At 59.0% G+C, this 26,704-nt stretch overlaps 1 protein-coding gene across 1 annotated transcript in view; it reads right to left on the bottom strand.

The window, feature by feature from the left end:
• Positions 1 to 26,704, bottom strand: part of FBN3 (fibrillin 3) — a 77,275-nt gene that overhangs the window by 11,105 nt on the left and 39,466 nt on the right. The window contains exons 14-50 of the mRNA XM_056512648.1: positions 26,366 to 26,488; positions 25,586 to 25,861; positions 24,669 to 24,722; positions 22,621 to 22,746; positions 22,038 to 22,163; positions 20,670 to 20,789; positions 19,366 to 19,503; positions 19,060 to 19,110; positions 18,657 to 18,782; positions 17,863 to 18,090; positions 17,212 to 17,337; positions 16,420 to 16,548; positions 13,779 to 13,904; positions 12,902 to 13,027; positions 12,525 to 12,647; positions 12,182 to 12,307; positions 11,947 to 12,072; positions 11,023 to 11,145; positions 10,318 to 10,440; positions 9,534 to 9,659; positions 8,980 to 9,102; positions 8,620 to 8,742; positions 7,847 to 8,008; positions 6,939 to 7,007; positions 6,622 to 6,747; positions 6,102 to 6,227; positions 4,997 to 5,146; positions 4,497 to 4,568; positions 3,500 to 3,625; positions 3,094 to 3,219; positions 2,459 to 2,584; positions 1,907 to 2,023; positions 1,655 to 1,783; positions 922 to 1,041; positions 588 to 713; positions 356 to 508; positions 42 to 107 (exon numbers count right to left, since the gene is read on the bottom strand). Of these exons, the coding sequence (XP_056368623.1) occupies positions 42 to 107; positions 356 to 508; positions 588 to 713; positions 922 to 1,041; positions 1,655 to 1,783; positions 1,907 to 2,023; positions 2,459 to 2,584; positions 3,094 to 3,219; positions 3,500 to 3,625; positions 4,497 to 4,568; positions 4,997 to 5,146; positions 6,102 to 6,227; positions 6,622 to 6,747; positions 6,939 to 7,007; positions 7,847 to 8,008; positions 8,620 to 8,742; positions 8,980 to 9,102; positions 9,534 to 9,659; positions 10,318 to 10,440; positions 11,023 to 11,145; positions 11,947 to 12,072; positions 12,182 to 12,307; positions 12,525 to 12,647; positions 12,902 to 13,027; positions 13,779 to 13,904; positions 16,420 to 16,548; positions 17,212 to 17,337; positions 17,863 to 18,090; positions 18,657 to 18,782; positions 19,060 to 19,110; positions 19,366 to 19,503; positions 20,670 to 20,789; positions 22,038 to 22,163; positions 22,621 to 22,746; positions 24,669 to 24,722; positions 25,586 to 25,861; positions 26,366 to 26,488 (4,662 nt within the window). The remainder of the gene's footprint in view (positions 1 to 41; positions 108 to 355; positions 509 to 587; positions 714 to 921; positions 1,042 to 1,654; positions 1,784 to 1,906; positions 2,024 to 2,458; positions 2,585 to 3,093; positions 3,220 to 3,499; positions 3,626 to 4,496; positions 4,569 to 4,996; positions 5,147 to 6,101; positions 6,228 to 6,621; positions 6,748 to 6,938; positions 7,008 to 7,846; positions 8,009 to 8,619; positions 8,743 to 8,979; positions 9,103 to 9,533; positions 9,660 to 10,317; positions 10,441 to 11,022; positions 11,146 to 11,946; positions 12,073 to 12,181; positions 12,308 to 12,524; positions 12,648 to 12,901; positions 13,028 to 13,778; positions 13,905 to 16,419; positions 16,549 to 17,211; positions 17,338 to 17,862; positions 18,091 to 18,656; positions 18,783 to 19,059; positions 19,111 to 19,365; positions 19,504 to 20,669; positions 20,790 to 22,037; positions 22,164 to 22,620; positions 22,747 to 24,668; positions 24,723 to 25,585; positions 25,862 to 26,365; positions 26,489 to 26,704) is intronic.

Here is a 26,704-nt window from a genome sequence, read left to right as displayed (position 1 = left end):
CCTGCCCAGCTCTGGTGGCTGACCCCTCCCTGCAGCCTCACCTTCCCGGGTGTCACCCGGGCCTGGGATGGCCCCATGGCCATAAGGACACAGCTCCTGGAAGGCAACTGGAAAAGAGCAGAAAATGGGATGTGCTGAAGGGATTCTGCTCCCAGCACCTGGAACTGTGGAGGCTCCTGAAGTCCCGTGGGGACACACCCATCACTGTTCCCTGGGGACACACCCATCACTGTTCCATGGGGACACACCCATCACCCCTCCTGGGGACACCCCCACCCCTCCTGGGGACACCCCCCCCTCTCCCACGGGGACACCCCCCCCTCTCCCTGGGACACCCCTCCCCTGCCCCTCCTACCGTTGCCCTCCTGCGGGCACAGCTCGCAGGGGTCTCCCCACCCCTCCCCCGGCATTTTGCTGCAGCAGCACCGAGCCTTGGTGGTGTTGAAGGCCTTGGGCACCGAGCACTTCCCGTTGTCGAAGCGGGTGAAGCAGAAGCTCTGGCGAGTGTCTGGGGGAGGATGGGGACGTGCCAAGGTCAGGGAGATCCCGGGAATTCTGCTCCCCCCTCCCAGGAGCGAAGCACTGACCGAAGCAGCGGCGCCCGTTGTCGGACAGCACGAAGCCCGGGGGACACACGCACTGGAAGCTGCCGGGGGTGTTGGTGCACGTCCCAAAGAGGCAAATGTTGGGCTCCTCCTCGCACTCGTTGATGTCTGTGAGCAGCAGGGACACGGCCAGAGGTCACCCCAACAGCTGAGGGGGTTTGGGGGCTGCACACCACAACCCACAACCCTCCCGAGCCTGCTGAGCCAGCAGAGCTGGGCTTGCCTGGCTCCCAGCAGGGATTTGGGGGTGCTGAGGGCCCTGGGGTGCCCCAGCCCCTGGGGAGGGACAGTCTGGGGGGCACAGAGCCCACCTTACCGATGCAGTTGTCGTTCTGCACCTCGTAGCCGGGGGGGCAGATGCAGCGGAAGGAGCCCTCCAGGTTCTGGCAGGTGCCCGGGGAGCAGGTGCCGGGCAGGCTCACGCACTCGTTGATGTCTGCAGAGGGGAAAGCAGCCAGGGCTGGGCTCTGCCTCTGGGCTCGGGCTCTGGGCTCTGCTCCCAGCACTGCGGGTGCAGCAGCCCCTGCCCTGCCCCAAAGGGGACAGGGAACAGGGGACACAGCTCCAGGATGGGTCCCAGGGTAGGACTTTAGGGCATGGGCAGGATTTGTCCCACTGCTCCCAGCACAGGTACAGGATGGCCTGAAGGGACAGGGAGGCTGGGAGGGCCAGTCCATCTCTCCAGGAATGGCCAGTCCTGCTCTCCTTGGGTGTTTCAGTGACCAGGCTTTGCTTCCAGGGGCCAGGGGCTGCTTCTGCAGAATCCACTGCTGGGAGCAGCCTGGGGACCACATGCACAGCAGCAGCCAGGCCACAGGAGCCTGGACACTGAGTGGACACTGGAGCGGACACGGAGTGAAAACTGGAGTGGACACTGAGTGGACATCAGAGTGGACACTGGAATGGACACTGAGTGAACACTGAAATGAATACTGGAACAGACACTGAGTGGACACTGGGATGAACACTGAATGGACACTGGAATGAACATTGTGTGGACACTGGGACGGCCACTGAGCAGACACTGAGTGGACACCATGGCCACTGACCCACGCAGTTCTTGCCGTCGGCCGTGCGGTCGTAGCCCTCCTGGCACAGGCACTGGAAGGAGCCCACGCTGTTGATGCACTGCCCGTTCCTGCACACCTGCCCCAGCAGCGACGAGCACTCGTCCACGTCTGGGGGGACACAGCCAGAACACGGTCAGTGTCCCCTGCGGCCACCCCGCTGTCCCCAGGGTGACACAGCCCCTCACTGTCCCCAGGGGTGACACCCCCCCGCTGTCCCCGGGGGACACTGACCCATGCAGTCGTTGTTGTGGGTGAGCTCGAAGCCCGGGAAGCACAGGCAGTTGTAGGAGCCCACCGTGTTCTTGCAGGTGCCGTTGCCGCAGGGCTGCCGGTCACACTCGTCGATGTCTGCGGGGACAAGGGCACAGTGACAGCCCAGGTGGCACAGGTGACAGCCCAGGTGGCACTGGTGACAGCCCAGGTGGCTCAGGGACACTGGCACAGCCTGGGAGGGCACCCGGCTGGGCTTGGCATCAGGCTGGAGTGTCAGGGATGTGTCCCTCTGGGGTGGCACTGACTGGGGAATGACAGTGACCCAGGATGGTGACACTGACCCAGGCTGGTGACACTGACCCAGGTTGGTGACACTGACCCAAGGAGGTGACACTGACCCAGGTTGGTGACACTGACCCAGGTGGTGACACTGACCTAGGCTGGGTGACACTGACCTGGGATGGGTGACACTGACCCAAGGAGGTGACACTGACCCAGGTTGGTGACACTGACCCAAGGAGGTGACACTGACCCAGGATGGTGACACTGACCCGGGGAGGTGACACTGACCCATGCACATGGTCTGCTCCCCGGTGGCCTTGAAGCCGTTGTGGCAGATGCAGACGTAGCTGCCCTCGGTGTCCACGCAGTCCCCGTGGCTGCAGACGTTGGGGATCTCCTGGCACTCGTTGCGACCTGAAACGGAGCCCGGGGGGGACAGGTGAGGGACAGGGAGGGGACAGGTGGGGACAGCAGAGCCCCACCCACGGTTTGGGAGAGGAGACTTCACTGGCAATGAGATTTATGTGCTGGCATCCTGGAAAAAGGGGGGTGAGATCAGGTGTGTGCTCAGGTATGACAAGGTGTATCCCAGGTGTGTTTCTCAGGTGTCCCCAGGTATGTTCCAGGTGTGCCAGGTGTTCCCCAGCTGTCTCCCAAGTGTCCCCAGGTATCCCCAGGTGTTCCCCAGCTGTCCCGCAGGTGTCTCCCAGCTGTCCCAGGTGTTCCCCAGATGTCCCAGGTGTCCCCAGGTGTCTCCCAGCTGTCCCCAGGTATGCCCAGGTGTTTCCCAGCTGTTCCGCAGCTGTCCCAGGTATCCCAGGTGTGTCTCAGCTGTCCCCAGGTGTCCCAGGTGTTCTCCAGGTGTGTCCCAGGTATCTCCCAGCTGTCCCAGGTGTGTCCCCAGCTGTCCCAGGTGTCCGTACCCACGCAGGCCCCCCCCGGGGACAGCCGGTATCCCGTGGCGCACTCGCAGCGGAAGCTGCCGGGGATGTTGACGCACTCGGCGTGGCGCTGGCACAGCGTCTCCCCACTGCTGCACTCGTCGATGTCTGCGGGGACACAGGGCACAGGGACACTGCGGTGGCACCGGGAGCAATCCGGGGGGACTCTGCCCACGGGAATTCCATGGGAGTGGCTGAGGCATTCAAGGAAAGGCTCAGGGATCAGGGAGCCCAGCTCTGGGCGTGGCGCAGGACATCCCAAAAACCCCCCAGGGCAGCTGCTGGCGGCCCCGGGGCGTGCTCCGGGATGGGAGGAGCCAGAATTCCCCCGGGATTTGCTGGGAATTCCCCCGGGATTTGCCGGGAATTCCCCCGGAGCTGCGGGTACCTTCGCAGATGAGCAGGATGTTGTTGTAGCTGAAGCCGATGGGGCACTCGCAGCGGAAACTCCCGATCTGGTTGATGCAGACGCCGTTGGTGCAGATCGCTGGGATCTCGCTGCACTCGTCAATGTCTGCACCAATACAGCATCAGCATCCCAGTACAGCATCCCACACCATCAGCATCCCAGTACAGCATCCCGGGAATGGGAGCTGCTGGGAGCTGCTGCCCATTCCCATTTCCCACAGAGGATCAGTGAGAAAGGGCTGCCAGGAAAGCAACCCTTGGATGTTGAGAGTGAACCCTGCAGGTCACAGCTCCACAGGATTTTGGGAGTGCAGCAGAGCCATGTGTGCTGACACATTTTGGGAAGGCTCCACCCAGGACATCCCCCCTGCCTGCTCTGTGTCCCTGCAGTAACAGGCTGGGAATTGGAGCCCAGGGGGTCACTGGAATTTTGGGATGGCAGCACAACCCAGCACCAACTCCCTCTGCTGTGCTTCCTTCCCAGGAAGAGAAGATCCACTCATCTCCCACCTGCTTTGTTCCTGGCACTGCAAACCCTCCTGTCCCTGCCCCAGGCCTCCTGTCCCTGCCCCAACCCTCCTGTCCTTGACCCAGCCTTTGATCCCCGAGCTGGAGCAGCTCCCTGGGATGGCAGTAGAGCTCAGGAGCAGCCCTGGCCCTGGGGTGCAGGATCAGCAGCTCCCTGGGATGGCAGCAGGGGCTCAGGAGCAGCCCTGGCCCTGGGCTGCAGGATCAGCAGCTCCCTGGGATGGCAGCAGGGCTCAGGAGCAGCCCTGGCCCTGGCTGCAGGATCAGCAGCTCCCTGGGATGGCAGCAGGGCTCAGGAGCAGCCCTGGCCCTGGGGTGCAGGATCAGCAGCTCCCTGGGATGGCAGCAGGGCTCAGGAGCAGCCCTGGCCCTGGCTGCAGGATCAGCAGCTCCCTGGGATGGCAGCAGGGCTCAGGAGCAGCCCTGGCCCTGGGTGCAGGATCACTCACCAATGGGTTTCCCTGTGTGGATGTCGATGATGAATCCGGGGGCTTGGTTCCCACACAGGATCTGGTACTCGGCTGGAAGGGGAACAGTGGGGTCATGGCTGGGCCCAGGGGGACAGGGGAGCTGGAACTGGGGTGGGACAGCAGCAGGGGCTCCCCCTGTGACTGGGGTCACCTCCAGAATCCTCTCCTTCCTCCCCACTGGTGTCCGTGCCCCAAATTTCATGGGAAAATAGGAAAATCAATGGGACTGGGATCATGTGGGAAGGACTCCGGGCTGGCAGGGGTGGCACAGGGACACTGTGGGGACACTTAGGGGTGGCAGGGGTGGGACAGGGACACTGTGGGGACACTCAGGGCTGGCAGGGGTGGCACACGGACCTTGTGAGGGCACTCAGAGCTGGCACAGGGACCCTGTGGGGACACTTACGGCTGGCAGGGGTGGGACAGGAACACTGTGAGGGCACTTAGGGCTGGCACAGGGACCCTGTGGGGACACTTACGGCTGGCAGGGGTGGGACAGGGCTCGCAGGGTTTGTTCCAGGCCTTGCCAATGTTGTAGGAGCAGCAGCACATCTTCTTGGTCATGTTGAAGGACAGCTCGTTCTCGCAGGTGTCGTTGTAGTTGCGGTAACAGACGCTCTTCCTCATGTCTGCAAAAACAGGGCCAGGCTCAGACAGCCCTGGGGATGGCACTGCCAGGCCTGGGAATGGCACTGCCAGCCCTGGGAATGGCACTGCCAGCCCAGGATGGGAAATGACAGCACCAGGAATGGCACTGCCAGCCCCAGGAATGGCACTGCCAGCCTTGGGAATGGCACTGCCAGCCCTGGGAATGGCACTGCCAGCCCAGGATGGGAAATGACAGCCCCAGGAATGGCACTGCCAGCCCTGGGAATGGCACTGCCAGCCCTGGGAATGGCACTGCTAGCCTTGGGAATGGCACTGCTAGCCTTGGGAATGGCACTGCCAGGCCTGGGAATGGCACTGCCAGCCCCAGGAATGGCACTGCCAGCCCTGGGAATGGCACTGCCAGCCCAGGATGGGAAATGACAGCACCAGGAATGGCACTGCCAGCCCAGGATGGGAGGAAAGACCCTCCAAGACTGAACCCAAGCCGTGCCCAACCTGTCACCCAGAGCAGAGCACCCAGTGCCACATCCAGCTGTGAACCCCAGCCTGTTTCCAGCACTTCTGCTCCATCCCCTTGGCACAGCCCCCTCTGGGGTGGCAGTCCCAGACCCCTGCCCATGCCCTGGAGCCCTCCCCATGCCCTGGAGCCCTGCCCATGCCCTGGCCCATTCCCCATGCCCTGGCCCATTCCCCATGCCCTGGAGCCCTCCCCATGCCCTGGAGCCCTGCCCATGCCCTGGCCCATTCCCCATGCCCTGGCCCATTCCCCATGCCCTGGAGCCCTCCCCATGCCCTGGCCCATTCCCCATGCCCTGGCCCATTCCCCATGCCCTGGAGCCCTCCCCATGCCCTGGCCCATTCCCCATGCCCTGGCCCATTCCCCATGCCCTGGAGCCCTCCCCATGCCCTGGCCCATTCCCCATGCCCTGGCCCATTCCCCATGCCCTGGTGCCCCTCCATGCCCTGGGGCCGTACCCATGCAGTTGTTGCCCCCGTTGACCTGCATGTACTCGGGGGGGCACACACAGGTGTAGTTGCCCAGGGTGTTGTAGCAGGTGCCAGGGCCACAGATCCCGATGTGGGCAGAGCACTCGTCGATGTCTGTGGGAGAAAGGACTCAGAGCACTGGGCAGGGGAGGGGAAGGCACAGGGATGGCAGCCCTGGCACAGGGACCAGGCTGGGCTGGCCTGGGGACAGATTTGGGATGAGGAAATCTGGAGAGTGGAAGGGATGATCCCAACCATTCCTGGGGCAGCAGGGATGCACACACAACTCTGGCACACACCTTGGCACACATACAGGGTGTCACCCTTTGTCCCAGCCCTGGAGCAGGTGCCACCTCTGGAGCAGGTGCCACCCCTGGAGGAGGTGCCACCCCTGTCCCAGCCCTGGAGCAGATGCCACCCCTCTACCATCCCCTGGAGCAGGTGCCACCCCTGTCCCACCCATGTCCCACCCCTGGAGCAGGTGCCAGCCCCGCCCCAGCCCTGGCACCTTCACAGATCCGCGTGTCCTCGTTCAGGTAGTAGCCCAGGGGACACTCGCACTGGAAGCTGCCGAAGGTGTTGACGCAGTTCCCGCCCTGGCACAGCCCTGGCAGCTCCTGGCACTCGTCAATGTCTGAGCAGGGACAGCAGTGGGACATTTTCACTGCCTGTGCCACCCTGCCCAGCCCTGCTCTGGGTCATGGCCACACTTTGTGCCCACCAGTGGTGGTCAGTGGGCAGCCAGAGCCCAGGGCCATGGCACAGCGTCCTCACAGTGTCCCCAGCCCCCCATCCCTGGGGAACATGGGAACAGGGATCACTCACCCTCCAGGATGACAGTGATGGGGTTGGGCCGGAATCCTTCTCCCCCAGGGCACAAGGTCTTGTACTCAGCTGTGGAGAGAGGCAGGGAGGGGGAATGAGGGGCTGCAGTGAGCCAGGAGGGGTGGGGAGAGCAGGAGAATCCCAGCAGGAAAAATCCATGAGAGGAATCCCAGCAGGAACATCCCATGAGGAGAATCCCAGCAGGAATAACCCATGAGGAGAATCTCAGCAGGAATAACCCATGAGGGGAATCCCAGCAGGAAAAACCCATGAGGGGAATCCCAGCAGGAATAACCCATGAGGGGAATTCCAGCAGGAATAACCCATGAGGACAATCCCAGCAAGAATAACCCATGAGGGGAATCCCAGCAGGAATAACCCATGAGGAGAATCCCAGCAGGAACATCCCATGAGGGGAATCCCAGCAGGAATAACCCATGAGGACAATCCCAGCAGGAATAACCCATGAGGGGAATTCCAGCAGGAACATCCATGAGGACAATGCCAGCAGGAAAATCCCATGAGGAGAATTCCAGCAGGAAAAACCCATGACGGGAATCCCAGCAGGAAAATCCCATGAGGAGAATTCCAGCAGGACCAGGCCATGATGGGAATCCCAGCAGGAATAACCCATGAGGACGTGGCCAGGGCTCAGATGCAGCAGCTCCATTCCCATCACCTGCCCTCCCTCCAAGGGGGATTATCCCACATTCCCTCCCCTTCCCTGCACTGGCAATGAAGGATCCCAGGCTGGATCCCCCAGACACAACAGCCCAGCCTCCCCCACCCCATTTCAGCCCCTGGCTGGAGCAGCACATGCTGAGCTCAGCACCTCCAGCCTGGGCTGAGGATGCTCTGGGAGCCATCCCTGCCCCACTCCCTCCCCCCATCCCAGTTTCCCCACTCACTGGTGTTGGCAGGAGGGCAGAGCTCGCAGGGGTTGCCCCAGGCCCTGCCCAGGGAGCAGCAGCAGGAGGCTCGAGTGACGCCCACGCCGATCTCGGCGCTGCAGGAGATGCCGCCGTCCCCCCGGTCCTGCGTGTCCAGGAAGCAATTCCCCACCCGGGTATCTGCACAGAGACACAGGCACAGCCTCTCTGGGAACCTCCTGCCTGCAGCAGGCAGGGAATTGTGGAACTGTGGGGTGGTTTGGGGTTGGGATGGATGGGACATTAAAGGTGACCCCGGTCCACGCCCTGTCATGGGCTGCAAAGGATTGGGAAATCTTCCAGGGATGAGGAAAGGCTGGGAGTTACTGTGTGGGACCATGGAATCCCAAATCCTTGGGGCTGAAGGGAGCTGAAGGATCATCCTGGCCTTGGGCCACAGTCCCAGGCTGCTCCAAGCCCCGTCCAGCCTGGCCCTGGGCACTGCCAGGGAATAAAAGCTGGAATAAAAGCTCCAGGAATGCTGCCCTGGAGGAGCACACCCAGTGGTGACAGTGACACAAGGTGGGGCACACCCAACAGGAGGTGGGTGTGAGATTCTCAGACCTCCAGGAATTCAGAGAGACCCTGACTCACTGACTCCAACCCATGGGCTCTGCTGCTGCTGCTGCTGCAGGGTTAAACCCACGGGGGATAGCACAGCCAGGCAGGGACAGCCACCCTCACTGTGTCCAGCTCCAGCCACACAGGACCAGCAAGAAGCAGCCCAGGGTGAGGTGGGAGGTGCCACTCACCCACACAGCCCACCCCAGTGGGGTTCAGCTCGAAGTCCTGGGGGCAGTTGCACAGGTAGCTGCCGGGGGTGTTGACGCAGAGCCCGTTGATGCAGTTCACAGGGTCTGCACACTCGTTGATGTCTGAAAAGAAGGACAGATGGACACTGGAGATCAAGGGCAGCCCAGCCCAGCCTCAGCTCTGTGCCCAGGTGTTCCCCACCCCAGGTGAGCCCAGCACCCTGCCCAGGGGCAGAGGAAGGAGAAGAGCCACCCCCAGCAGCAAAGACATCCCAGGGGTGATGGGCTGGTTTGGGCTGCCATGGATGGGGCCAGCAGAGCCCAGAGCAGAGCCCAGAGCAGGCAGCCAGCAGCCCTGACCTGTGCAGTTGCCCCCACTCCTGTCCAGCTCGTATCCATCGTCACAGGCACAGCGGAACATCCCGGGCAGGTTCTGGCAGGTGCCGAACACACAGATGTTCTGGAAGGTGCATTCATCAATGTCTGCAAAACAGGGACAGCTGGGGACAGGCTGGGACAGCCTGGGACAGGCTGAGGGTGAGGGACAGGACAGGCTGGGACAGGCTGAAGGACAGGACAGGCTGTGACAAGGTAAGATATAGAACAAGCTGCTCCTGCCCCCACCTCCTGCCCAGCTGTGACCAGCCCACCCCAGGCTGGTCCTGGTGCCATTTGAGACACTCTCCTGGAGGAGCTGGGCCACTCTACCCTCTCCCACCCTCTCCCACCCTCTCCCCTCAGCCCTGCTCTCCTGGTTTTCCATCCTGCAGGAACCCAGCTGGGGACCAGGGGCCGCCAGGGGCAGGGGTGGCAGCTCAGGATGCACCAGCAGGGGCTGGGCTCTGGCTGGTGCTGCCCAGGAGGTGAGAGCAGAGCACAGAGAAGGCCAGGAGGGCTCAGAGACCAGCACTCACCCTGGCAGGCCCGGCTGTCCTGGGTGGGGTTGAAGCCCATCTCGCACTCGCAGCGGTACCCGCCGGGCGCGTTCAGGCACTGCCCGTTCTCACACAGGTTCACGTTGTCTGCACACTCATCCACGTCTGCAGGGACAGGCAGGGCTGGGGGCTGCCCTCTGCCAGCCCAACGTGCCCACCCACTGCTGGGAGGCTGCCACAGCCCCCAGCCTCCCCAGGCACCCGTGAGGAGGGGCTGGATCCCGGCTGGAGGGGTCTGGCACACAGCAGGGTGTGCTCTGTGCTCTGGGGAACCGCAGGGACGGAGCCCTGAGCAGGGCTGGTGACACAGAGGGGATTGTGGCACAGAGGGGATGGTGGCACAGAGGGGATGGTGGCACAGACGGGATGGTGGCACAGACGGGATGGTGGCACAGAGGGGATGGTGGCACACAGGGGATGGTGGTATAGAGGGGATGGTGGTATAGAGGGGATGGTGGTATAGAGGGGATGGTGGCACAGAGGGGATGGTGGCTCAGAGGGGCTGGTAGCTGGTGCCCCGGTGGGTGCTGGTGGCACAGAGCCCCAGCCCAGTGGCTCACAGCCCCAGTGGCTCTGTCACCCAGCCCAGTGACACAGAGCCCCAGTGGCTCACAGCCCCAGTGGCTCACAGCCCAGTGGCTCACAGCCCCAGCCCAGTGGCTCACAGCTCCAGTGGCTCACAGCCCCAGCTCAGTGGCTCACATCTCAGTGGCTCACAGCTCAGTGGCTCACAGCTCAGTGGCTCAGGGCCGCCCTGGCTCACCCGAGCAGGAGAAGCCGTCGCCGTTGAAGCCGTCCCGGCAGGCGCAGCGGTACGAGCCCGGCGTGTTCACGCAGTTGGCGTTCAGGTTGCACTTGTGCTCCTCAGTGGCACACTCATCCAGGTCTGGGCAGGGACAACAACAGCCTGTCAGGGCCTGGCCTGGCTAGTCTGGAATGCCCTCGGGCTCCTGGGTGAGCTGGAGTCGCTCACCATGGAACCACAGAGGGGACTGGGTGGGAAGGACCTGAGGGTTCCACCCCCAGGGACACCTTCCACCAGCCCAGGCTGCTCCCAGCCCTGTCCAGCCTGGCCTTGGACACATTTTCTTGCTTTTTTCCTGAGCCTGAGCAGCTACAGGGGCACACAAATAGCCCAGGAGAGTCTGGGCACTTGGAAGCTCCAGTACATTCCTGGGAGCCTGTATGGCACTGCTAAGCCACTCACCATGTCCCCAAGTGCCACATCTGCATGGCTTTAACTCCCTGCAGGGATGCTGACTGAGCCAGGGCTGGACAATTCCATGAATATCCCAATATCCACCCTGACCCTCCCCTGGTGCCACGTGAGGCCGTTCTTGTCCTGGTGTCCCCTGGGAGCAGAGCCCGACCCCCTCACTGTCCCCTCCTGTCAGAGCAGAGCCAGAAATGCCTCCAGAGCCTCCTTTCCTGCAGGCTGCAGCAGGAACCCCCTGCCCTGAGCACTCACCGTTGCACTTGAGCCCGTCCCCGAGCCAGCCCGAGCGGCACTTGCACTTGAAGCTGCCGGGGACGTTGATGCAGGAGGCGTGCACGTCGCAGTTGTGGGCCCCAATCTCACACTCGTCGATGTCTGTGGGGCAAGGACAGCAGGGCTGGCACAGCTCCAGGTGTGCTGAGCTCCCAGCTGTGCCCCCAGGTGTGCTGAGATCCCAGATGTGCACTCCATGGTTCCCCAGGTGTGCTGATTTCCCAGATGTGCCCCCAGGTGTGCTGAGATCCCAGCTGTGCCCCCAGGTGTGCTGAGATCCCAGCTGGGCACCCAGGTGTGCTGAGATCCCAGATGTGCACCCCAGATGTACTGAGCTCCCAGATGTGCCCCCAGGTGTGCTGAGATCCCAGATGTGCACCCCAGATGTGCTGAGCTCCCAGCTGTGCGCCCAGGTGTGCTGAGCTCCATCCTGTGCCCCCCAGATGTGCTGTTCTCCCTCCTGTGCCCCCCAGGTGTGCTGTACTCTCTCCTGAGCACCCCAGGTGTGCTGTTCTCCCTCCTGAGCACCCCAGGTGTGCTGTTCTCCCTCCTGTGCCCCCCAGGTGTGCTGTTCCCACCTGTGCCCCCCAGGTGTGCTGTACTCCATCCTGTGCCCCCCAGATGTGCTGTTCTCCCTCCTGTGCCCCCCAGGTGTGCTGTACTCTCTCCTGAGCACCCCAGGTGTGCTGTTCTCCCTCCTGAGCACCCCAGGTGTGCTGTTCTCCCTCCTGTGCCCCCCAGGTGTGCTGTTCCCACCTGTGCCCCCCAGGTGTGCTGTACTCCATCCTGTGCCCCCCAGGTGTGCTGTTCTCCATCCTGTGCACCCCAGGTGTGCTGTTCCCACCTGTGCCCCCCAGGTGTGCTGTTCTCCCTCCTGTGCCCCCCAGGTGTGCTGTCCCCCACCTGTGCAGCCCGTGGTCCCCTTCTTGACGAAGTAGCCCAGCTGGCAGTGGCAGATGAAGGAGCCCTTGGTGTTCTCACACTCGCCGTGCAGGCAGATGTTGGGGTTGAGGTCGCACTCGTTCACATCTGCAGGGCAGGACCGGCCATGGCGCACCCCGAGGAGCCAGGGGTGGCTCTGGGGACAGGATGGGACACCATGACCTGGGACACGCCCAGGGCACGGCCAGGGCCTCACCAATGCAGGTCTTCATGTCCAGGGAGGCCATGAAGCCGTCGAAGCAGAGGCAGCGGTACTCGCCGGGGATGTTGGTGCACTGCCCCCCGTCACAGATGTCGGGGCTGTCCTCACACTCATCAATATCTGCAGAGAGGAAACCATGAGGGGCAGCACAGAGAAATGCTGGAGCACCAGGGGACAGCAGCAAAGCCCAAATTGTGAGCGGCTGGCAAAGCAGAATCATCCACCCAGGAAAACCCTTCCTTTGGAAGGGAGTTAAAAATGAGACCCCACACCCTGGAGCTGTGGGGGACACAGAGCCCCTGGGGCAGCCCTGCAGGAGCCAAGGGTGGCCACTGACCTGCACAGGACCTCTTGTCTGGCATCAGGGCGTAGCCCTCGCTGCAGCTGCACTCGTAGCTGCCCTCGGAGTTGGAGCAGTGCGTGTCACAGCCCCCGTTGGTGATGGTGCACTCATCAATGTCTGGGGACAAGCACGGGCACCTGAGCTGGGAGGGAGCCACAGGCAGCCAGCCCAGCCCCTGGCCCTGCACAGAGCCCAGGCTGAATGTTGGGTGGGAGAAGAGGAGAGCAAACACCTCACTCCCCACCCCAAACCCCTCACACAGTGAGGCAGCACAGCTTGGCTGTCGCTCACCCAGCACTTGACCCTGAGGAGCCCAGGAGGGCTCTGGGCTGATGCCAGGTCCTGGAAGGAGCATTTGGAGCAGCACTCACCCACACAGCCCTGCCTGTCGGGCGTGGCCTGGAAGCCCGGGTCGCAGGAGCACTGGTAGGTGCCGATGACGTTGACACAGCGCCCGTTGCGACACAGATTGTCACTGAGCGAGCACTCGTTGATGTCTGAGGGGACAAGAGCACCTGCAGCAGCCAGCCCTGCTCAGGACAACACCTGGCACCCACCCCTGGGGGTCCAAACTGGGTTTGTCCCACTGGTCAAAAGGAGCAGCAATGGACATCAGTGCAATAAAACGCTGGGAATGAGCTTGGCCCCTTCTCTTGGGCACACTTGGCATGGAAGCACAGAAAGCTTTGGGTGGCAGGGAGCTGAAGGAGCATCCATGGGAAAAGGGACAGGGATGGGATGGGAAAAGGGACAGGGATAGGGACAGGAGCAGGAGCAGGGCAGGGACAGGGATGGGAAAAGGGACAGGGATGGGGAAAGGAGCAGGAGCAGAGCAGGGGCAAAGATGGGAAAAGGGACAGGGAGAAGGGACAGGGATGGGGACAGGAGCAGGAGCAAGGGCAGGGATAGGAACAGGGATGGGCAGAGATGAGAAAAGGGACAGGGATGGGGAAAGGAGCAGGAGCAAGGGCAGGGATAGGGACAGGGATGGGCAGAGATGAGAAAAGGGACAGGGATGGGGACAGGGACGGGGACAGGGACAGCGGCAGGGACAGGGGCAGGGACAGGGATAGGAAAAGGGACAGGGGCAGGGAGAAGGGACATGGCAGGGACAGGGACAGGGACACCTCCCCTAGCCCAGGCTGCTCCAACCCTTTGGTCCCTTCCCAGGACGGGACACACAGGATGGAAGGAGATCCCCAGATCCCTGCAGGATCTCTCCCCCGGGTTTCCCTGCTGAGCCCTCACCGATGCAGGTGTTGCCCTCGGCTGTCAGCTCGTGCCCCGGGGGGCAGATGCACTCGAAGCTGCCCTCGGTGTTCACGCAGACCCCGCCCCGGCACAGCAGCGGGTCCCGCTCGCACTCGTTGATGTCTGCACGGGAAACGGGATTGGTCCCTCCCAGGGGCTTCTCCAGGGGAGGAGCATCCCAGAACGGGGAATATCAGAGTTAACAGGGCAGGGAAAGCTGGGCTGGGATCCCAGAACGGGGAATGTCACACAGGGATATCACACAGGGAATATCACACAGGGGTATCACAGAGTTAACAGGGCAGGGAAAGCTGAACAGAACAGGGAATATCATACAGGGATCCCAGAATATGGAATATCACCCAGGGAATATCACACAGGGATATCACACAGGAGTGCAGGGCTTGAATCCCAGAACATGGAAAATCACACAGGGAGTATCACAGAGCTAACACGGCAGGGAAAGCTGAGTTTGGATCCTAGAACAGGGAATATCACACAGGGATATCACACAGGAATATCACACAGGGATATCACAGAGTTAACAGGGCAGGGAAAGCTGAGTTTGGATCCTAGAACAGGGAATATCACACATGGATCCCAGAACATGGAATATCACCCAGGGAATATCACACAGGGATATCACACAGGAGTGCAGGGCTTGGATCCAGTGCTCTCCCGGTTGGAATCTGAATACTGGGAAATCCCAGTTCATGCCTTGACCTCAGCAGAACCCAAGAGCCCTCAGTGACAGCAGAGAAAGGGACTGAGGTTGGATATATTTAAAAAAACTCATTTTCCTCTGGTGTTTATTCTCCTGACTCCAGCCTTGAAGTGAAGAATGGGATATTTTCCCTGACTTGGATAAAACACTGATGAGGTTTTCAGGTGAAGAGGGCTGGGATAGAGCTGAAAATGGGATGAAAAGCAATGGGAGCCTGCTCCTGGTGAATCCCATTTTCACTGCTGGTGCTGTCCCCTGCCCCTGGCTGGACAGAATTCCTCCCTCACCAGGCTGAAGCCAAATTCTGTTGCCAAACACAGGTGGGAAGAAGTTAATCCCTGACCACAGGCAGTGACAAAATGTCACCACCCCCTTTGGGGGGAGATGACTCAGCTCCCTGTCATCCAGAAAAAAAAAAAAGGATGAAGCAGAATTGGACAAGTAACAGTGAGCATTACATTTAAAAAAAGAACAAATGAAATTTATATCCTCCTATAAAGAATGGAAATCAGATTACTGCAAGAAGACATCAGGTCATGGGTGAGGACTGTGATATTCCCAGAGTCCCAGAAATGGGGCAGAGGGGGGAGGATGATCAGTGGGAGCTGTGGAAACCCACACTACAAATTGTACAGAAAACACAAAGCCCCTGCCAGGGCCAGTGATTTATTTTAAACAGCACAGAGAATAAAACATGAAAAAATAAATAAATGGTGTTGAATCATGGCTTGAAGTGGTTTGAAAGCCCAAGCCAAAGCTGAATATTGAGAGCAGGTCAGTGAGTCTGGCTGGACAGAGGACAGGAACATGGAATGCCAGGAATTAGAGGACAGCAGGAGTCTGGCTGAGCTGCTGGAGACAAACTGAGGTGCTGAGGTCACTGATGGGATTTTTTTAAGCTCCAAACAAGAATTATTCAATTGAAAACAGATGAGACTCTGACAGAATAAAAACAAGCCTCGTGCAGACGGGAGGAGCTGTAAGGAATTGTGCCAGGATAAAAGGGGTGAAATGCTCAGGGGAAGGGAGCCCCCAGAACTGACAGGTGAGGGGTGCAGGGGTGTCCCAGAGCTCATGGGGGGGTTGATCTGTACAATATTTGGGGGTCTGTGCCCTGCCCTGTCCCAGGAGCTGCCCACAGGACCCAGCCCTGTTGGGAAGGATTAGGACATGACAGGAAGGTCTCACAGATATATATGTATATATATGTATAACAGAAAGATCTTTGAATGTAAAATCTGAAGAAGGAATAGAAATAATAGCAAGTTTTGATACAGAAGAAAAGAATTGCTGAGTGAGTTTTACTGGGTAACTAAGAAGGCAAAGAGCAAGAGTTGTAAAGGGATTTTATAACTCAGAGCAAAGGATAAATCCACCTCAAGCAAAAGATGTTTTTAAAAAAAGATGGGTTTTTTTTTAAAAAAAAAAAAAAAGATTTTTTTTTGTTTTACAGACAAAGATGCCATGTTGCAAGTGGAGAAAAGATCTCAGAAGTTTTCCACTGCAAGAACCAACTTCTAGCTTCAACTGCAACACACTAACTTTAGGTGATTGGAAAATCATAACATGAATATGGTAATGTTAGTAGGCTATGGGTGATAGTAAAGGTGTTGATTGGTTGCCATGTTTTAAGATGCTCTGAAATAAAAAGTATTTAATGCATTGTAACCAGAACTAGAAGAAGCTTTCAGAGGAACCCACAGGCTGTGGGCTGGGCTCTGTCACCCACAACCCGTGAATGGCTGCATCATTTGGATACAATAAAGAGCATTTTAAACACAAAAAAAGGGCACTTTAAAGACAATAAAGAGCATTTTAAATACAACAAACGGCATTTTTAACACAAAAACCAGCATCTTAAAGAGCCCTCAGCAGCTCCCACCCCTCATTTAGGCTCTTTCCCAGCCCACTCACCCATGCAGTTCTTCATCATCATGAAGCCGCTCTCGTAGCCCTCGAAGCACTCGCACTCGAAGCTGCCCGGGGTGTTGAGGCAGGAGCCGTGGCCGCACAGGTCGGGGGAGATGCGGCACTCGTCGATGTCTGGGGACAAGCACAGGCACTGGGGCAGGGCAGGTCCCACACCCAGGAATTCCCCATCCTTGGATGGCTGTTCCATGGGGCAGTCCCACACCCAGGAATTCCCCATCCTTGGGTGGCTGTTCCATGGGGCAGGGCAGGTCCCACACCCAGGAATTCCCCATCCTTGGATGGCTGTTCCATGGGGCAGTCCCACACCCAGGAATTCCCCATCCTTGGGTGGCTGTTCCATGGGGCAGGGCTGGCCCCACACCCAGGAATTCCCTATCCTTGGGTGGCTGTTCCATGGGGCAGGGCTGGCCCCACACCCAGGAATTCCCCATCCTTGGGTGGCTGTTCCATGGGGCAGGGCTGGCCCCACACCCAGGAATTCCTCATCCTTGGATGGCTGTTCCATGGGGCAGGGCTGGCCCCTCACCCTACAGGCAGCAGGAGCACCATGGGATCATGGAATTCCAGGATGGTTTGGGTTGGAGGGACCTTAACTCCCACCCAGTGCCATGGGCAGGGACACCTTCCCCAGTCTGGGCTGCTCCAAACCCCAAAGTCCATCCTGGCCTTGATGCTCCTGCCCTTGCTCCTAAATATTTAGGGATTCCTGTGGGCAGCCCCAGCCTGCTGAGCCCCCCAAAAGCAGCAGGATCTCCCCAGAGGGGGGTCCCTCACCTGTGCAGTTCCTCTCCTCAGCATCCAGAGCAAAGCCATTGCCGCAGATGCACCTGAAGCTGCCGATGGTGTTCCTGCAGGTGCCGTGGGTGCAGAGCCCCGAGAACACCTTGCACTCGTTCACATCTGAGGGGGATCACAGGGATGTGCAGTGAGGGGATCCCCATAAACCACCTCCAGCCCAGAGTGGGGATCACAGGGATGCAGTGAGGGGATCCCCAAAAACCACCCCCAGCCCAGAGGGGGATCACAGGGATGTGCGTGATGGGGGTGTCCCCATGAACCCCCCAGCCCAGAGGGGGATCACAAGGATGCAGCGAGAGGGATCCCCATGAACCTCCCCAGCCCAGAGGGGGATCACAGGGATGTAGTGAGGGGATCCCCAAAAACCACCCCCAGCCCAGAGGGGGATCACAGGGATGTGCAGTGAGGAGGGTCTCCACAAACCCCTTCAGCCCAGAGGGGGGAATCACAGGGATGCAGATCCCCATGAACCCCTCCAGTCCAGGGGGGGATCACAGGGACGCAGTGAGGGGGGTGCCCATGAACCCCCCCAGCCCAGCCCAGCCCAGCCCAGCCCAGCCCAGCCCAGCCCAGCCCAGCCCAGCCCAGCCCCTCCCAGCCAAGCCCAGCCCAGCCCCATGACCTCACCTTTGTAGAAGGGCCGTCCCGAGAGCACATCCCCGCGGTTGGCAAAGCCAGGCCCGCGGGGACACAGCGCCTTGAACTCGGCGGAGCCCAGGCGGGGACACTCCTCGCAGTCGGAGCCCCAGGCCGAGCCCACGGAGCAGCAGCACAGATCCATGCGGAACTTGCCGGGCAGCGGCTCCGTGCACTCGTCCTCGTCCCAGCGCATGTAGCACTGCTCCACCCGCACGTCTGGGGGGACACGGCACCCCTGAGCCCCGGCACGCGCGGCCTCTGCTCCAGGGACAGCCTGGGGTGGCTTTGGAGAGGGGGGTGTCCTCCAAACAGCGCCCACGGGGATGAGAGGAGTGTTTTTTGGGGAGGGACTGCATAGCATGGACTGCTGGCAGCAGGGTCAGAGGAGGGATCCTCACAGAATCCCAGAATTCAGGTTTGAAAAGACCTTTGAGATCATCAGAGGACCCAGCACCACCTTGTCACCCAACCATGGCACCGAGTGCCACAACCAGGCTTTCCTTAAACACTGCTGCAAGCACAGGTGGCCCCCACAAAGGGCAGGAGTTATTGGGTGTCCAGGAGCTGTTTTAGGGCTGCTGGGCCACACCTTTAAACCCCTGAGGTCATTTGGTCACTCCTGAACCCACCCAAGAAGGACAATGGTGTCACAGTTGGGCTTGGGGACACAAAACTCCGCTTCAGCTGCGAGGTTTTGTGAGTCTTCCAGGTATTCCCAAGAATTCCTGCCGGGGAAAGGAGCAGCTGGGAGGGCAGGATGGGGGTAGAGGAGGTGCCCTTACCCACACAGGTCCTGGCAGTGCCATCCAGGGTCAGCCCCTCGGGGCACTCGCAGCGGAAGGAGCCGGCCGAGTTCACGCAGCGCCCGTTGGGGCACACGCCCGGGAACACCTCGCACTCGTTCACGTCTGTGGGCACAGGGGGGCAAGCTCAGGGATGGCACGGGGGGGGACACGGCCAGTGGGGCCTCAAGGGGCTCCCAGAGGAGGTGGGAGGAGCACAGAGCTGCCCAGCAGGCTCCCAGTGGTTTATCCATGAAAATGGGGCACAGACAGAGCCAGGATCTGGGCATGGACACACAGACAGACAGACACACAGACAAAGGCCAGAGAGAGGAAATCCCCACCCAAGAAGCAAAGATCCCATTCCCAGGAAAAGCAGTTTTCCATTCCTGCAGCACTTTACCTTCACAGGTGACGCCCTTCATGCGGGCGTAGCCCCGGGGACAGGCGGTGTCTGCAGGGGACAGGGATGTCAGCCAGGAAACCCTTCCAGGTTTCCCACAGAATCATGGAATACCCAGAGCTGGGATGAACCCCCAGCATCACCCAACCCAGCTCCTGACCCTCCTCATCACCCCACCCTGTCCCTGAGAGCGCTGTCAGTGCCTCACCACCCTCTGGGGATTTTCCCCTGTTCCCGGTCTCCATCCCACTCCCTGGCACAGCTCCAGCATTTCCCCGGGAATGCCAGAGCCTGGCAGAGCCTCACCGATCTCGCAGCGCTCGCAGGGGCTGCCCCAGGCTGCCCCCAGGGTGGCACAGCACTCGGATTTCAGCGTGGCCCCGTTGATGTTGACCTCGCAGCGCCCGTCCTGGATGTTGAGCCAGCAGGTTCCCTTCATGCTGTCTGCAGGGACAGACGGGCTCAGGGGTGCCCAGTGCCCCTCCTGCCAGGCATGGAACCCCTGGGAGGAGCTGGCCCTCCCCACTGCTCCTGGGATTCACTGATCCTTTGGGATGTGGCTGTTCCCACACACCAGGCTGGTCCCCAGAACCTCTGAACCCACCCAGTGCCACCCCTGCCATGGGGACACCTCCCTGATAACAGCCCCAGCCTGAGCACTGCCAGGGATCCACAGCTGCTCTGGGAATTCCATCCCAGCCAGGAATTCCTCCCCAGGATCCCAGCCATCCTCTGGGATTGCTGTCCCTGTGCCAGGCCTGCTGACCATGCAGGTGACACTGGCAGTACTACCCTGTCCTGCCTGGGGCTCACCAGTCACAGCACAAGCTGGCTTGTACTGGACAAGTGATTTAGCCAAATATGGGAAAAGCAGCCTGGTGGGACAGACAGTCCTCCAGGGACAGGGACAGGACAAATTCAGAACCAGCAGGGATTTGACCCAATGGGTCCTGCCTGGCTGCAGAGGCTACTGGCCAGAGAGCTGGGCAGCCTGAACTTGGAACCAGCCACAAGTGCTTGCTGAGGAACATTAAGAAGGGTATTTAAGGTGCAATTGGAACAATAAATGCTTTTTGTCCCATGGATCACAGAGTGCTGGGTCTCTGTCTCAGACCTGGCACCATCCGTGTTACAACTGGTGACCCCGATGTGATCTGACAGAGCCACACCTGCAGCAGCAGGGGAGACAAATCTGTCCAGAATGATTCCCCAGTTGAGAACAATAAATGTTTTTTGTCCCATGGATCACAGAGTGCTGGGTCTCTGTCTCAGACCCAGCACTGTCCACACAATAATTGGTGACCCCGAAGTGATCTGACAAAACCACACCTGCAGCAGCAGGGGAGACAGAAATCTGTCCAGACAAAGTCCCCAGTTGGGAACAATAAATGTTTTTTTGTCCCATGATCACAGAGTCCTGGGTCTCTGTCTCAGACCCGGCACCGTCCATGTTACAATTGGTGACCCCGACGTGATCTGACAGAGCCACACCTGCAGCAGCAGGGGAGACAAATCTGTCCAGAATGATTCCCCAGTTGAGAACAATAAATGTTTTTTGCCCCATGGATCACAGAGTGCTGGGTCTCTGTCTCTGTCCATGTTACACTCACCCACACAGATGGTGCCACTGGGGTCCAGTTTGCTGCCTGGGGAGCACTCGCAGGCGAAGGAGCCGGCGTTGTTCCTGCACAGCCCGTTCACACACGGGTTGGACGTGCACTCGTTGATGTCTGCGGGGACAGGGGACAGAGGAACAAAGGGACAAAGTCACTGGGGGCAGTGACAGGGGACACAGCCCTGGGGGACACAGACTGGAGGAGGTGAGAGCACAGAGTGTGAAGAATGGTGGGGGTTGAATTGGTTTTTACATGGTTTTAAACAGAAGAGTAAAATGTAAAATATGTTAAAATCTGTTATATATAAGTATATAAAAATATGAAGTGTGGCATATAGAAATATATTGTGTTATGATATAGTCATGTGATCTAGAGAATAAAAATACTAGATAATATACTGATATATTATATAGAACATAATAAATATATATTACAAATTATTAATGCATAAAATATACTCTATATTATATATTTTATATCATACATAATGTATTCTATATTCTATATTACATATTCTATATTATAGATTCTACACTCTATATTCTATTACACCTATACAATAATATATATTATATAATAATACAATATAGAATGTAAGAAAGACTACATAATGTATTATATAAATAATAAATTATAAGTTATATAGAAATTCTGTATAAATATATAAGTATACATGTCATATAGAGAGCTCCAATATAAAAAATACAAGATTTAAAAAAATTATTTGGATTGAGGGTGGTTGGGGCACTTGTGTGTAAAGTGCCAGCTCTAAATATTGGAGGCCTCTGTGCACAGGAAACCATTTCTTCCCCTCCAAATCACAGCCTTTCAATCAAATTCCCCAAACCTTGCAATTTTGGTCAAGCCTCAAGCTCATATTTTGTGGCCCTGGAGGAAATGGAAATTGCTCTGGTTTCCAATCTGAGATGTTTCGGGGTCAGGTGTCCATTGCTCTGAACCCAGAGTGAAGTATCACTAAAAACCATGGGGGAAAAAACCCTAAAAATGAGGTCAAACCCTCTGACCCCAAAGGTGCAGCTTTGCAGAGCATTGAGGTGGGGAGGGAAGCTGGGATTCCCAGCAGGGATTTCCCAGCAGGGATTTCCAACTGGGATTTCCAGCAGGGATTTCCCAGCAGGATTTCCCAGCAGGGATTTCCAACTGGGATTTCCCAGCAGGGATTTCCCAGCAGGGATTCCCAGCAGGGATTCCCAGCTGGGATTTCCAACTGGGATTTCCAGCAGGGATTTCCCAGCAGGATTTCCCAGCAGGGATTTCCAGCAGGAATTCCCAGCTGGGCTGGCCCAGGCAGGAGCCCAGGCTGTGTTTCTCCTGCCGCAGGCTCTGGAGCTGCCCCGGTACCTTCGCAGGTGTCGGTCTCGGTGCGGAACACGAAGCCCTTGGGGCAGGTGCAGGTGTAGCTGCCAGGGGTGTTCCTGCACAGCCCATTGTCACACAGCAGCCGGTTCACGCTGCACTCGTCCACATCTGGGGACAGACGTGACATCTGTGAGCTGCTTTGGGCTGGGAAGGGTTAATTTCCCCCCAACACAGTCACAGGAGGGACCCACGGGGTGGGGGATCCAAGCCCAGCCTCTGCACAGACACCCCAAAATTCCCAGCCTGTCCCAGAGTGCTGTCCCTGCTCTGGCAGAGCTGGGACCATTCCTAGGGGAATTCAGGGACAGCAACCATTCCCAGATCTCCATCCCAACCCCTGGCACAGCCCCAGCTGCTCCTGGCTCCTGTCCCTGCTCCCAGGGAGAAACCAGAGCTGCCCCTGCCCTTCCCTCGCAGGGAACCCGCAGAGTCTCCCCTGCTCCCCAGGAAGGAGCAGGGAACGAATTCCTCACTTTCCTTCCTGTCCCTCTCCCACCCTTCCCATCCTCCCCCAGCCCAGCTGCTGGGCAGGGTTTGGAGGTGCCTGGCACCAGCCCTGACTCACCCACGCAGTTCTTGCCCGTGGGGTCGGACTCGTAGCCCAGGTTGCAGATGCAGCGGTAGCTGCCCCGCAGGTTCTCGCACATCCCGTTGGGGCAGATGTCGGGGTTCAGGGCACACTCGTTGATGTCTGGTGGGACAAAAGGCACAAGAGCTGGACCCCAAAGGCAGCTCCTTCCACCTCCTGGATCTTCACTGCAGGAATTGTGGATCCAAAATGGGCTGGGTTGGGAGGGACCTCCCAGCCCCTCTTGTTCCACTGCCACCATTCCAGGCTGCTCCAAGCCCTGTCCAAGGATGGGGCAGCCACAGCTCCTCCCTGTCCTGACCCAGCCCAGGGTTCTGAGTCAGGAATACAGAGCTGGATGAGGGGCTGGGATAAGCCCAGTTTTATGTCAAGGGCTCCAGGTCCTTGTGTGACATCCCAGAGTTTTCTTTATCCCAGTACTGAGCTCAGGCCCTTTAATCACCCCCAGATTCAGCCCTGAGTGACCCAGAAAAGTGACAGCCAGGTGGGCACATCCCCTCCCTGCAGCAGCATCCTCTCCTCTGCTCTTCTGGAGCCAATCCCCAGTGCCAGGACAGAGATTTCACCCAGCCCAGCCCAGCCCAGCCTGTGCTGGCACCGTGGGCTCCCTGCAGTGCCAGCTGGCCACAGCTGCCCAGGCACTGCTGGCCTTTGTCCCCATGCTCCTGGAGCTCAGCTCCAGCCAGGGAAACACAGCCTGGAGAGCTCTGAGTGCAGCCCTGGCTCCAGGCAGGGATGGAATGACCAGAGCATGGCCTTGCTAGAAAGTCTCACCATTCCCATGGGGCTGCCCCTGGCCAGGACACGAGCCCTGGATGGGAGCCCAAGGAGCCACTGGGGCTTCTCCTCTGGCTCCTTCCCATCCCCAGGGCTTGGCAAGGCCCTGGCTGCTCCTCCTGCTGATCCAAGCACTGCCCAGGGCTGGCACTGAGACCTCCTGGAACTCAGAGCAGCACAGGTTTGTCACCTCCCTCTGCCTGGGACACCCCAAGGAGGAGCTGGGGAGCAGAGGAGGGTCCCACTGCTCACTCCCATCACAGCAGGGAGTGCAGCCCAGCCTCTCTCTGCTGGCTCAAAGATCCATCCCTGCTCCAGGAAAAGCAGCTGAGTGTGCTTCCTGGGGAATCCTGCACATCCCTGGGGAATCCTGCATGTGCCTGAGGAATCCTGCATGTGCCTGAGGAATCCTGCACATCCCTGGGGAATCCTGCATGTGCCTGGGGAATCCTGCACATCCCTGGGGAATCCTGCATGTGCCTGGGGAATCCTGCACGTTCCTGGAGATTCCTGCATGTGCCTGGGGATTCCTGCACATCCCTGGGGAATCCTGCATGTGCCTGAGGAATCCTGCACATCCCTGGGGATTCCTGCACATCCATGGGGAATCTTGCACGTCCCTGGGGATTCCTGCACATCCCTGGGGAATCCTGCATGTGCCTGAGGAATCCTGCACATCCCTGGGGATTCCTGCATGTGCCTGGGGATTCCTGCACATCCCTGGGGAATCCTGCACATCCCTGGGGAATCCTGCACATCCCTGGGGAATCCTGCACGTTCCTGGGGATTCCTGCACATCCCTGGGGAATCCTGAAGTCCCTGGGGAATCCTGCACGTCCCTGGGGATTCCTGCACGTCCCTGGGGAATCCTGCACATCCCTGGGGAATCCTGCACGTTCCTGGGGATTCCTGCACATCCCTGGGGGTTCCTGCACGTCCCTGGGGAATCCTGCACGTTCCTGGGGATTCCTGCACGTTCCTGGGGAATGAATCCTGCATGTGCCTGGGGATTCCTGCACATCCCTGGGGATTCCTGCACGTCCCTGGGGATTCCTGCACGTTCCTGGGGAATGAATCCTGCATGTGCCTGGGGATTCCTGCACATCCCTGGGGATTCCTGCACGTCCCTGGGGAATCCTGCACATCCCTGGGGATTCCTGCACATCCCTGGGGAATCCTGCACGTTCCTGGGGATTCCTGCACATCCCTGGGGATTCCTGCACATCCCTGGGGGTTCCTGCACCCACCTCTGCCATCAGCCGTGATCCCGATGCCGCTGCTGCACAGAGCCTGGAATTCCGCTGGGGACAGAGCAGAGCAGAGCCATGAGCAGATCCCACAGGCTGGGATTGTTCTTTGCAACACTGCATTTCTATTTCAATCTTCCTAGTAAACAACTGCTATTCCTAATTCCCATATCTTTGCCTGAGAGCCCCTTCATTTCAGAATTATAATAATAACTTGGAGGGAGGGGGTTTACATTCTCCATTTCAAAGAGAAGCTCCTGCCTTTATTGGCAGGACACACTTCCACTTCCAACACCACTTACTGCTCTTATTTCTTACCTTTCCTACCTCTTTTACCTCTTACTGCTCTTATTTCTTACCTCTCCCACCACTTGTTTACCTCTCTTACTGCTCTTATTTCTTACCTTTCCCACCTCTTTTACCTCTCTTACCTTTCATACCTTTCTTGCCTCTCCTACCTCTTTTACCTCTTACTGCTCTTTCTTCTTACCTCTCCATCTCTTTCTTCTTACCTCTCCACCTCTTTTACCTCTCTTACTGCTCTTACTTCTTACCTCTCCCACCTCTCCTACCTCTTTTACCTCTCTTCTTACCTCTCATACCTCTTTTCCTCTCTTACTGCTCTTTCTTCTTTCCTCTCCACCTCTTTTACCTCTCTTACTGCTCTTATTTCTTACCTCTCCCACCACTCTTTTACACCATTCTCTTCTCTTACCTTTGAAAATTCCTAACACCCACTCTTCCTGTCCTGCTTTGAGTTGTGGCTGGCAGCTTTGTATACTCACACCCTTTTATAACAAACTGCAAACTGCAAGAGCAGAATGCAGAGAGCTGCTGAGCCCTGACACAGACTCTCACCCCCAAGCACCCCAGCCCAGCCCAGGACGGCGCTCCTGGCCCTCCCAGGGCCGGCTCACCCGAGTTCTTGGCGGGGCAGGGCTGGCAGGGCTCCCCGAAGCCGTGGTCGGGGTTGGCGCAGCAGCACTCGGATTTGGTGACGGCGCCGGGGAAGGGGCGGGCGCAGGAGCCCTTCTTGATGCCCCCGTAGCAGGTGCTGCGCATGTGGGTGTCCACGCAGACCCGGCCGTCCACGCCGATGGCCAGGCCCCCCAGGCACTCGCAGCGGAACGAGCCCTCCGTGTTGATGCACCAGCCGTTCATGCAGATCCCCGGGGTCTCGCACTCGTCGATGTCTGGGCAGGGATGGGAACGGGAGGGGCGAGCTCGGGGTGAGGGACACGCGGGGACAGGGGTGGGACACGAGGAGAGGGGTGGGACACATGGGGAGAGGGACACTCACCCAGGTTTAGGATTTACTTCCCCAGGTTTGGGACTCACTCCCCCAGGTTTAGGATTAACTCCCCCACATTTGGGACTCACTCCCCCAGGTCTGTGACTCACTCCCCCAGATTTGGGACTCACTCCCCCAGATTTGGGACTCACTCCCCCAGGTCTGGGACTCACTCCCCCAGATTTGGGACTCACTCCCCCAGGTCTGTGACTCACTCCCCTACATCTGTGACTCACTCCTCCAGGTCTGGGACCCACTCACCCAGGTTTGGGATTCACTTCCCCTGGTCTGGGACTCACTCACCCACATTTGGGATTCATTCCACCAGGTCTGGGACTCACTCCCCAGGTCTGTGACTCACTCCCCCAGCTCTGGGACCCACTCCCCAGCTCTGGGACCCACTCACCCACGCAGTAGCGCCCGTTGGGAGCCAGCACAAATCCGGGTTTGCAGATGCACTTGAAGCTCCCGTCCTCATTGATGCACATCCCGTTGAGGCACATGTTGGTGGTGGCACACTCGTCGTGGTCTGGGGGCACAGAAAGGACCCCAGAGCTGCAGCAAGACCCTCCTGTGCCCCAAACCCCCCTGTGCCTCCAAGAGCATCACTTGGGGTCACCTTTCCTGGTCAGAGCTGCATCCTCAGAGCTCCTGGAGCTCCTCCTGCTCCAGCCCCAGCCCTGCTGATCCCCTGCACCCCAAATCCCATGGGAGCACCCTCATGGAAACACCTTTGCTGGTCAGC

Source organism: Oenanthe melanoleuca, chromosome 28 (genome assembly GCF_029582105.1).
Source record: "Oenanthe melanoleuca isolate GR-GAL-2019-014 chromosome 28, OMel1.0, whole genome shotgun sequence".
NCBI lineage: Eukaryota > Metazoa > Chordata > Aves > Passeriformes > Muscicapidae > Oenanthe > Oenanthe melanoleuca.
This window is presented reverse-complemented; position numbering and strand designations above follow the sequence as displayed.